The sequence below is a fragment of the Micropterus dolomieu genome, linkage group LG02, assembly GCF_021292245.1.
Source record: "Micropterus dolomieu isolate WLL.071019.BEF.003 ecotype Adirondacks linkage group LG02, ASM2129224v1, whole genome shotgun sequence".
Taxonomy (NCBI): Eukaryota; Metazoa; Chordata; class Actinopteri; order Centrarchiformes; family Centrarchidae; genus Micropterus; species Micropterus dolomieu.
In genome coordinates this window covers 3,745,612-3,757,771 of record NC_060151.1, presented here as the reverse complement: position 1 = coordinate 3,757,771, position 12,160 = coordinate 3,745,612, and the positions used below count along the sequence as shown (strand labels likewise).

Genomic DNA, 12,160 nt, shown 5'->3' with positions numbered 1-12,160 from the left:
AAAAAGCCTCAGCCGTCCCGAAATCCTCCGACAGATCACGCTGTGAACCCATGAGTGAAGCCGCCGGGCCGCCTCAGCGGCCGCAGGGCCCGCGCCGCAGGGAAAACACATCCGGCTATCCTCGGAAAGAGAGCCATGCTGTACCTCAGTACCCGCACGGAAAGGGCTTCGCAACGGGCGCAGGCAGCCCCCTTGAGAGCTGCCCGTGCGTGCTCCATCCCCAAACATGAGACACACATCTCATGAGAATCTCCATCCGTGATGTACCGAGGGCAAGAAAAAACACACCTTCTGTACATCTGGTTGCCGGACATGCTGGTAGACTTCTTCTTCAGGTAAGACATACTGCTTGTAGGACTGGAGCTTCTTCAAACAACATACAGAGCGCCTGCTGAATAGAAAAAAGCTAATGATGAGTGTGTACAGGTGTGCTTTATACTCCTCCGGTTATTCCGTCACACCTTACCGTTCTAGCAACAGGCCAATAGGATTGGAGTGATTTCATTCACGTTCAGACCTGCTTCGCCTAGAGGCGTTCCCATAGTGTCGTAACCGACGCAGTTCGAGTTCCCTCGAAGGGGAACTGTAATGTTACAGAGAGAGAGAGAAGGGGGAACTGGCATACCGACACAAAGAGAGAAGTGAAACAGAAATGTATTATTTTATTGTAATTCAGTTTAAATCAGTGGAGCGTATTAAATGCAAACAGTAAAATAGCTTCACATCTGCAACAAGGACTGGAAACAGTTTTGACAGTCATGGTTCCCAGAGGATAACCTGACAGCCTGACATTCCCTCCAGCATTATCAGCAGGTTGACATGTGGTTCAGACTGATATGTCTCCTCCATGCAATGTGGTGTATTTGTGAACTTCATCAGGTCAGAATTCCTGATTTTTCCTGATAAACCAAGTGACTTCACTTTATCAGACAGTTTGTTTCTCTGTATGATGAGCATTACAGCCTCACAGAGCCTCTATTTATTTTTGTTCCCTTTTGTCTCTCTTGTAGTGCATTTCTGCTGATGTGTATGGGTCACTATAATGTGAGGTGTAGGAACGTTTGCATCAAAACGTCCTGAAGGCAGCTGGATCCAAACAGCTTTATTTGTTATACAGTGAATCACAACACTGTGTCCCTTTCTTTTAATCCCACACCCCAAACCAGAAGGGGCAAAAAGTCAGTAAAAGAGAAATAAGCTCTGAAAAATGTTTTTTTTAACATACAGTCTCAGGCAAGGTTTTACTGCCAATTAGGCTACTGTTGTTGTTAGTATTAGTAGAAGTAATGGTAGTATTACTGCTTTACTTATGAATAGCTACATATAAGAGAAATGATTACAAAATCTTTCTCACCTGAACAGACCACTCCAGCGTCCTCACCATGTCCACAGTTGTGTGTCCCAAATCCTGCATGCTGACACTGAGTCAGAGACCTTTCACTTCCTGAACAGCCCACCTCATCAAGCCAGATTTGACCCGTTCCTTCACCAAAGCGGGCCGACTGAGGGGCACTCAGTGCTGCACCACAGCCCAGCTCCCTGCACACCACCTCAGCATCATTTAAGACCCAGCTGTCATCACAGACTGTTCCCCAGGTGTTGTTGTGATAGATTTCAACACACTATGAACTTCATCACCTACATTACAGTTTCATTTACTGTATTGAGCAACATTTCCCACTTGTTATTCTGCTCTTTAATTCTTAGAGCATTCTGCAGGTTGTGGTTAGCAGCTCATATAGTGCTGCATCTGAACAGTGTTACATTTCACACCACAATGACTCGGTGACAGAGCTGCTAAAATATACAGAAAAGGATACATTTATTCAAAATACTTTATCTGAAATGTTTTCTCAGCTGAACAGACCACACCAGCATCCTCACCATGGTTACAGTCAAGTGACCCAAATCCTCCATGCTGACACTCAGTTAGAGACCTTTCACTTCCTGAACAGCCCACATCATCAAGCCAGATTTGACCGATTCCTTGACCAAAGCAGGTCGACTGAGCAGTCCTCAGTGCTGCACCACAGGTCAACTGTCTACACACCACCTCAGCATCATTTAAGTCCCACCTGTCATCACAGACTGTTCCCCAGGCGTTGCTGTAATAGATTTCAACTCTCCCAGAGCACTGAGTAGACCCGGACCCAGTTAGTCTGATCTGAACACCTTCATTGCATGTAAGACATAACAGAGAGTATTTTAAAGACCAGTGTTGGGCAAGTTACTTCAAAAATGTAATACATTAAAGATTACTAGTTAGTGTCAATTGAGAGTAATTAGTTAGATTACAGTATTACTGTCTCTGAAATGTAATGCTTTTGAGTAACTTTCACTGCTGTTTAATTGGCGCATTATGCTCATAGTAAGATGTGCCTGCATATGTGGGTTTGTCTCTCTATTAAAAAAACTCGCTCTGCACATTTACGCATGAAGTACAGCAGCATAACGCTGTTGATTACTTGAATCTTCCGACACTCCAACAGGATCAGTCAGGATGAACTGACAGCAGCCTCTCTGATCATGAAAGTAATTTGTTAAAGCACAGACACACATCCTACAGAAATCTATTTACACATGATCCATCAGATGAGCTACTGTCTTATTTAGAAGAGCTGAGCTCCCCCGTAGTTTGCACCCTGTCGACCATCGGATTCCAGGAACAGGAAATAACGTTATTCTTTTACACATGAATGTTTTTCTGCTGCTGAAATCTTTCTTGGTGAATTATTAAAAAAACAAAACCACTTAATTTTGGGTTAAAATGTGTTGTAATGCGCGTTACTGAGATTGTTATGGGTACAATATTACCGATTTTGTTGTTATATTGTGTTATATTACTGCTTTACAGCAAAAAGCAATAGGCTACATTACTGTAATTGTGTTTCTTTTTTAACGTGTTGTGTAACTCCCAACACTGTTAAAGATAAAGTAAAATGCAAACTAACAATACTGTACGCGTGACACAGGAGAATGAACTGACCTGCAGCAGGTGAAGAAGCGGTCAGGAGGAAAAAGACTGTGGAACAGAAGAAATGACTCATTACATTCAGTAAACTGAAAAGTGCAGAAATGTGTTGAGTGTGTTTATTTCAATGATGGAAGTTTTTTAAATGGAAAAATTGGCCTTAAGAGACTTCTGTTCTATACAATACAACAACCCTGCTATACAAAAAAAGCTGCTTTTCAAATGAAAATTTGGAAAGTCTGTCTTACCAAGGGCCAAATAGCGAAGGTTTCTCTGCTGTATGCTCCACATAGCTGACATGACAGCTGCTCTGTGTCAATTATCAGTACCAGCACAGATGAACTAAAAACTGCGGTGCACAGAAACATTTCACACAGCTTGTCCTTCCTGAAACACTTCCTCTTTCTGGTGTTTTGTTGTTGTTGTTGTTGTTTTTGTTTAGAGGTCAGAAGCTCCAGCCAAAAGCTGCAGCACTGAGGCGTCACATCACTTCTGGATATTGAGATTGTTGTTGATCAGCACAAAGATCCAAAAACGCTGCCTGCTTTATCTCCTCCAGATATGTACCCATTTCGTGTATGCTGGAAGTACTAAACTCCCTTTTAAACCCTTCAGCTGCACTAAACTATTACCTCTGTAAATATATTCACTACGGTTGCGTATCGTTTAAAATTGTGAGTGATACCAATACCAATAGATTACTTCATTCGATACCTTGCAAAAATGCCACCTGTTGAAGCCATAGAAGTTGTTTACTAGCCTAGTACAGTTTTTCTCAATTGCTTAAACACATTTCTTGAAATTATGACTCTTTTTCTCGAAACTCTAAACACAAATCCACAACTTCTCACCCAATTCCCCAAACATCCTATTTTCAGAAACACACATTTGACACACTTGTGAGAGAAATTCAAAACAATGCTACAAAAACTACAGAAACCTTTTCACATGATGAACACAACAAAAACAACAAATGTAAACATTTGCACACATTTTTTATTCCTTAGTGTGCAGTACAGTACAACACATCTAACAACTAATTATTCTGCCCCAGTGTCCTGTCTTTGGTCTGAGACAGGCCAGAGATTCCTGTTCTCCACCTCCTCCTCCTCCTCCACCTCCCTGGTGTCCTCTTTGTCTTCCTTCAGATTTCTCTGGATCCATTTTTCCTAAACTGAATGAACTGACTCTGGCCTTTTATCTTTCTATTGAAGCTTCTGATTGGTGTGTTATCAATTTTGACTGTTTGTGTTTCCACCTGGGTAGCTTACACACGTTTTCAAAACTATGTCTCCTTTTTCAAAACTCTACACACAATTCCCCCAACTGCTCACACAAAATGCAAAATGTCTCACATGTCCTTCAAAATGAAACACTGCAGTCAAAATGCCATAAACACATCCCAAAATGAAGCACTTGCATCAGATGGCAAACACTTTTTTCAAAATAGTAAAGTTATACCATTTACACACAGTTGTTCTAAATCTAATGCTCATTTGTCTTTCACAGGCGTATGTGTACATTTCCATACAATGTTGTAGAGTAAAACTAATCTGCTAAGATGTGCTGAAAAGTAAACTGTAAACACTAAATGCAATGTTGAAACAGCAAATACTTATTTGTAACAGTAGCATCCAAGAAATGCAACCCATAAACATAATTAAACCAAAAGTATAATTTTTACTTTTATTGCCAAAAACGAATACTTATTTAACAATACTGTACTGCTGAAATAACCAATATATTGTTGCAACCTGTTCTAATTTCTGAAGGTTCAAATTATGGATGCCACTGTAAAGCAACTCAACTTGGGCTGGAGTCTCAGTCTAGCTTCTCTCATGGTCAACCTGTGGTCACACAATCAATAAGTGTGGCCCTGATCTTATCAGTGATGGCTCTCCGTCTTTCTCTTCTTTGCCCTCGTCCTCTTCCTCCTCGTCATCGTCATCCTCCTCTTCCCCCTTGAACTTTTCCTCTCTGTTCGTTGTTGGCATCTATTCTAAAACAGGTTATCTGACCTTTGACCTGAGTATAGGTCTACTGTATACTAAAACAGTGATTGGTTAGTGATCAGTAAAGCAGTTAGTGTTTGCACATGTGAGGAGTGGCCTGGTGAAGTGTAGCATTTTGAGGTTGGTTGTGTTTGGAAAAGGAAAATCCTGTTTGATTTTTGTGTCTTAGGTAAAGAATTGTGTGTAGTGTTTTGAAAAAAGTGTTTTATGCAATTGAAAACTGAGTGAAAGGCTGAAAAATTGTTACGGTGGCAGCCCGGCTGATGTTGAGTGTCCTGTTTTTTTCTCCTTTTCATCAGTTATTCTGCTTTTCCTTGGTTTTCTGTTCCCTGCCTGCCTCCCTGTGTTTTCTCCCCTGTGTGTGCTCTCTCTCCCTCTGCTCCTGAGCCCAGCCAATGACCCGCACCTGCACCTTGTCAGCCTGCCACACCTGCCAGTAGTCAACCTCATCCCTGCCTGTATTTCAACCCCAGTTCTCCATACCACTCTTGCTTGATCGTCGTTGATCTTTACATGGTGCCACCCCTGCGCTCAAGCTCGCATGTATTTTGAAAAGTGTAGGGGCTCAAGTCACGCGGACTACAAGCTGGCGCTTCTGACGTTTGGCCAGGTGAAAGTCTCCCAGAGGCCGTGGCTGAGAGACTGCATTTCTGAGTGGCTGGCCAGGTTTTTCCACCTCCCCGCTAGTGCCTCTAGCCCCCAGTGGACTCCTTCCTGACCCACTTGTTGCAGTTACGTCCTCCTGTCCTGTTTCTCCGGTTTTTCCACCTCCCCGCTAGTGCCTCTAGCCCCCAATGGACTCCTTCCCGACCCACTAGTTGCAGTTACGTCCTCCTGTCCTGCCAGGCCCGGCACGCTTGAAACCTGTCGTCAGTTCGAGGGAACCCGCCTGGCCATCTTCTCTGGGTTCCGTGGTGGCCATCAGAGGAGACGTGGCCATCACGGCTCCCGCCAACACACACCACTCTCCCTTGGTCCCGGCCTGCTAGCCCCCAGTCTGGTCCTGATCCCCAGCCCGCTAGTGCCACAGGCCTCCAGCTGCTTGTCCCTGATCCCCAGTCGGTTAGCCCCCAGTTCGGCCCGGATCCCCAGCCGGCTAGCCCTCTGTCTGGTCCAGATCCCCAACCTGCTGGCGCAGCCGGCCACCAGCCTGTCCCTTGTGATCCCCAGCCTGCAAGCGCCGCTAACCCTCAGCCGACTCCCGCTCCTCGTACCCTGTTAGCAGATCTACCGGCCTCAGCCCCGCCGGTGGTCCGGCCGACCCCTGCTCCTCATGCTCTGTTGGCGGACCGATCGACACCAGACCCGTCGGTGGTCCGGCCTCCTCGTGCTCTCTTGGGGGATCGATCGACACTAGTCCCGTCGGTGGTCTGGCCAACCCCTGCTCAGCCCAGCAGCCTCGTCCCTGACTCCCCCTGCTGCTGTCTCGCTGCTGGCCTCTAGCCTGGCTCCCCGGCCCCTGGAGGGGTCGCCTCCCCCGGTTCGCCTCCCCCGAACCCTCTGGTCCCTCTGCTCCGCCCTCGGGATGTGCGCCCGAACCCTCTGGTTCCTCTGCTCCACCCTCTGGATGCCCGTCTGTACTATCTGGCCCCCCAGCTCTGCCCTCTGGATGCCCGTCTGTACTCCCTGGCCCCCCAGCTCTGCCCTCTGGCACCCCGCCTGAACTCCCTGGTTCCCCAGCTCTACCCTCTGGCACCCAGTCTGACCCTATGTCCTCAGTTCAGCCCTACCCGTTCGCCTGACCCTTCCCAGTCCTGAAACCCTCTCTGAATTCCCTATGTTTTGTTTTGGACTCTGGACCCCCACCAGCCGGACCCTAGTGCTACTTCCCCCGACGTTCGTCTGCCAAGCTAGTCAGGAGGCATCCGTTGAGGAGGGGGCCCTGTTGTGGTGGCAGCCTGGCTGACGCTGAGTGTCCTGTTTTTTTTTTTTTTTTCTTTTTCATCAGTTATTCTGCTTTTCCTTGGTTTTCTCTGTTCTCTGCATGCCTCCCTGTGTCTCCTCCCCTGCGTGAGCTCTCTTTCTCTATTTTGATTACTTTCATTTCCTTGCGCTTTGTCTCCATTATTTCTAACCCTTCTTCCCCCACAGCGTCCTCCCTGTTCTCCCTCGCTTCCTCGGCCCCAGAGTTCCCTAGCTCTCTGGTCCCAGTCTCCTCGGTTCCCCGTGCTTGTGTTTCCCCGGCATCCACCTCTCCCTCCACTCCAGTCCCTCTAACCCTTTTTCCCTCAATAAACCTCCGTCCCTCTGAACATTGCATTTGGGTCCTCTCTGTCCCCACACCACACGTAACAAAAAATAGCTAATGCTTTTGGAGATTGCAGATGAGAAAAACTGTTGGACTTCACATCTTGCTACCTAATCATCATATTTAGTGCTCTGATGATAGTAGTCTGTACAGCCACTGTTACAGTGTAAACAGGAAGTGGTAATAGCTCATGCAGCATGACTTTTCACAGCCAAAAGTAGGTGTAAAGATGTAAAATACAGGCCTCAGTTGTAGCTTAATCATCTGCTCCTTGTACTTCCTCTTTACATCAGCCAAAGCATTTAGAAATTATGCACATTTTTAAGGATAAACTGTTAATGTTTTTCTCTCCTAGTGCCTTTGTTGCCCCTGGTCTTAGTAGCAGGGGAGGTCTGCTGCTGCTCCTGCTGGTCTTGGTAGTGGTCTGCCTGGTCTTCAGGCGAAGATGAGTCAAGCAGCCAGGAACCATTGTCCAAACTCAGTGTGTGCTCACCAGGACACATAGTACATGACATTATTAGAATTTTAGAGGTTTTAATTCGCATTTATGACTAATTTGTTTGACGCAGTGAGTGTCAGGAACAGTAATGAAGATGACTATGAGAAGGAGAGGGACTATGTGAACATTGAGCCAATGGACACCATGAGAAAACAGACAGAACAAGTAGGATGCTGCAGATTTTTTTGTTACAGTTTTTCCTCAGTTGCTTAAACACTGTAACGGACAATGGATCCAGAGAAATCTGAAGGAAGAGGTAGACGACACACAAAAGGAGGAGGAGGAGGAAAAGCAGTATGCAGAGGAGTAAGAGGTGAAGGAAGAGGAACAGTAGGAGTTGGGGGAGGAGATTGGATAGGAGAAAGATGAAGATGAAGAGGCAGAGGAGGTAGAGGGAGGAGGTGGAGAACAAAACTCTCTGGCCTGTCCCAGACCAAAGACAGGACACTGGGGCAGAATAATTTGTTGTTGGTGTGTTGTACAGTACACTAAGGAATGGAAAATGTGTGCAAATATGCAGATGTATACATTTGTTATTTCTTTTGTGTTCATCATGTGAAAACTTTTTTGTGGGGGAGAACCACAAACCATGTTACTAATAACCGGTTTTTGTTTTGAATTTATCTCACCAGTGTGTAAGACTGTGTTGCAGTGTGTGTGTTTTTGAGGGCTTGTGTGTTATAGTTTGGTTTTTCAGCAAGATTGAATTGTTCTGAGTGGAGAGCTTAATTTTGACCTGAAAATAGGATGTTTGGGGAATTGGGTGAGAAGTTGTGGATTTGTGTTTAGAGTTTTGAGAAAAAGAGGCATAATTTCAAGAAATGTGTTTAAGCAATCAAAAAAAACTATAATGATCCTTGTGACGTTTTCCTTTGTTTGTGTTGAGGTGCGTGACAATGAACGCATGACTAAGCTAACACAAATTTTTTTTCACTCTACCACAGTTTGCAGACTAAAACGAACACTGGCTTCTATTTCTTTTGACGGTATATGACATTCACAGCAACTCCATGGCCAGCAGCAGCAGCAGCAGCAGTCACCGGACCAATCAAAACCAGGGGAGGGTGAGCAGGGTCACCACATCAACGATCTGTTGTCTCTCTGAATTAGAAAATCCATGGAATTCTTCAATTCCTTTTTAAATCTCTCGAAGATGCGACAGGACTGTTGCAAGTAGGTAGATGTTGCCACTGAACTGTTGCAAGTAGGGAGATGTTGCCACTGAACTCCTAGGGAAGGGTCCAGTAATATCTACACCCAACATTCCCAAGGGCGACTGACCGTAGTCCGCTCTAATTTACCAGGGCATCTTCATTTCTCTGGTTTTTGAGTTGATCTGACAGCACTTGACAGTTTTTTTTACCTCCAAACTCGTATTGGGCCACCTGAGTTAAGTTATGGATTCAGACAGTTTCAGGATCTCAGCATCAGCCTGCTCAACTTCCCAGATGGTCTCATCTGATAGAGACATTTCTCTCTTGGCTGGGTGGCACAAGATTGAAACTGACAGTCTTCTGCATCCACAGAGTGTTAATCAGAAACAATGTTGTATTTCCCTTTCTGATACTCAGTTGTGAATGACAACTCTTCAGATGAGTGCTGGATTTTTTAGTTTTGGAAATCCAGACCAGAGGAGAGTTGTCTGTGGCAACAGTGAACATTCTTGCTTCCAAGTAGCAGCGCCACTTTTCCAAAGCCCAGATTACTGCCAAACATTGTTATTCTGTGATTGAATAATTCCTCTGAATAATTTAGGGTGCGACGAGCGAAAGCAATGATCTTCTCGCTTCCTAGTTCCAGAGATCTCCCAAAACCATTTCCATAAGTCTTTGAAATGTGGCATTTCTCCAACCAAAAGGCATCACTTGAAACAGGAACAAGCCTGCGTGGCACTGAGAAAAGTTGTCTATGCCCACCCACAGAAGAGCGACGTCTTCTAGCATGTCGGCCTAAGCGGGGAGGGATGAAGCTACATCAGTACGGGTGTGCGGAATCCGTGACACGGGCTTCGTCCTGCTGGGGGACCTCCATTCCCCATGGTGGGTGCACCTCGGACTGTAGCATGCTGGCCGAGCGCTCACCCCCGGCTCACACTGCTCATTCTGTGCCCTTCTCTCCCCCGAAGAGAAGCAGTGGTCCACCGACTCTCTGGATGAAGCCCTCAACCTGTTGCTGTCGGATGAGTGGGAGCCCCCCCCCGCTTCCCCTGTTCCAACCTCCGGTGACGCCATTGCTGCTGGCCGACCCTCGTCAGTCAGAGCGGACGACTGGTAAGCTATGGGGCGAAAAAAGCTGCCCTCTCTGATCCCGGTTCGGGACAACGCTCCATGTGCCCTGTTGTTTTCACTGAGCCCACATGACGTCCCCTCGCTGGGGGTGCACGCATTCTCTTGTGGCCTCCCCGGCTGTTGTATGCTTTTCCACCGGTTCGGCTAATCCTGTGCCTTCTGGACCGCCTACAGTTTTCAGCCTTGATGGTGATTCTGGTTGCTCCACAGACTGCTTCCAGCAGTTGCTGGCAGGACAGCTGTGGAAACCCCCCTGGAGGAGGGATGCCCTCTCTCAGGCAGGGGGCGCGATCAGGAGTTGTCCACTGAGAGGCGGTGCCTGGAGTGTCTAGTTCTCTCCCGTAACGTTTGTGCCATCCAGGGCTTCGAGAGCCGCCTCTACCCAGTCCTCTTACTCCTCCAGGGGTTGGAACCGGTGGCCTGTCCGCTGCCGGGGGTGCTTATGTTCCTCCAGCTGCTCATGGACAGGGGTCTGGCTTTCAGTATGGTTAAAACCTATACAGACGTCGTCTTGTCCTGTCACAAGGTTTTGGTAAAAGGACGGTTTTCACTGACCCCCTGGTGAAGCGTTTCCTGAAGGGGATGCGGAGGCACAGGCCGGTGGCACGGCCTGTTGCTCCACAGTGGGATTTTCCGGTGGTCCTACGTGCGCTAAGCCAAGCCCCTTTTGAGCCTTTAGAGACGGTGGATCTGAGGTTTCTTTCGGCCAAGGTCGCCTTAGTTATGGCTCTGACATCGGTCAAGAGGGTCAGTGATCTGGCTGCCCTCTCTGTGGCTCCATCGTGTCTCAGGATTCAGGGTGACGGCAGCTCTGTTGTTTTGTTGTCTTGTCTAAGTTAACATGGCCCAGTAAGAAGTGAACCGCAGTTGTAACCCTAAAAAAAACAGGGCTAAACCTGAGGTTTCCTTGCTAACCCCAAACCCTGCTTTGTAGTACAAGCCTTGTCAGTAAGCATCACATTAGGAGTCCATTTCTCATCACCATCATCATCATCCTCATCTTCCCCTAACTGTTCTATGTCACTTGAATTACCAACTTTTTCAACATGGTATGTCTTTTGACATCTAAAAATACAATTTGGACGAAGATTGTGTACTTTCTTCACTGAATTGGTCGATGTAAGATACAGATTTTGATAGGCAAATAATTGTTTTAGTGAAAATTTATGAGAAAAAGGTAATTATTAGGAAGTGAGACATTGCAACTACCAAGTGATTATAATGAGAGCAGGTTGCATAAAACCAGAGAGCGAGTAATATTTCCAACAGAAATTAAATGTGTTGCCTAACATGAAAAAAAGAGAATAATAATGAATATGAGCAAAATTGCGTTTGTTTATGTTTGGCTCTGCGATGGACTGGCGACCTGTCCAGGGTGTACCCCGCCTTTCGCCCAACGTAAGCTGGGATTGGCTCCAGCCCCCCGCGACCCTGTATGCAGGATAAGCAGTTGACGATGGATGGATGGATGAGCAAAATGGCTTGACTTTTGTCCTGATGGAGTGGCTGAAACAGTTTGTGTCCAGAGTGGGAGGGGTCAGACACAATCTTTCCTGCTTGTCTCAGAGTCCTGAAATTGTACAGGTCCTGGAGGGATGGTAGATTGTAGCTTGTTTTGGGTTTACATAACAAATAAATAATACATATTACTTACATAAAAACATAATGAGGGGTTTTAGTGTGGGTAGTACAACCCACACAGCAGTAACAGCAGTTTGTCAGCCAGCACATGTTTTACTCACCAAAAGACATGTGTGAATTTCAACACCCTGTTTATCGCAATAGACACAGAGAAGCGTCCAGGCTCAGGAGGGGTGGTATAGACAATGAGATGCAATACTACTGTGAGTACACTGTACATAGCAGAAAGAAGAAATAGGTTAGCATTTTACAGGCCAACCAGTAAATAAAAAATAGAAGATTGAATGGTTCCTGCTCAAATAATATAAACTCATCATTAACACAAACCTCCCCTCTTTATAATAATAATAATAATAATCCTTATTTGTAGAGCACTTTTCAAAAACAAGTTACAAAGTGCTTTAACAAGTGTAAAGAATAATACAAAAAAAAAAGATAAGAGCATGAAAATTTAATATAAAATTAGTAAAATACAATAAAATAAAAAGGGATAAAATAAAG

At 45.8% G+C, this 12,160-nt stretch overlaps 1 protein-coding gene across 1 annotated transcript in view; it reads right to left on the bottom strand.

Moving 5' to 3' along the window:
- The window catches only part of LOC123984046 (leukocyte immunoglobulin-like receptor subfamily B member 3A), a 65,844-nt gene that overhangs the window by 53,352 nt on the left and 332 nt on the right, over positions 1-12,160 (bottom strand). Inside the window, exon 2 of the mRNA XM_046070656.1 lies at positions 2,987-3,022. Coding sequence (XP_045926612.1) covers positions 2,987-3,022 — 36 coding nt within the window. The remainder of the gene's footprint in view (positions 1-2,986; positions 3,023-12,160) is intronic.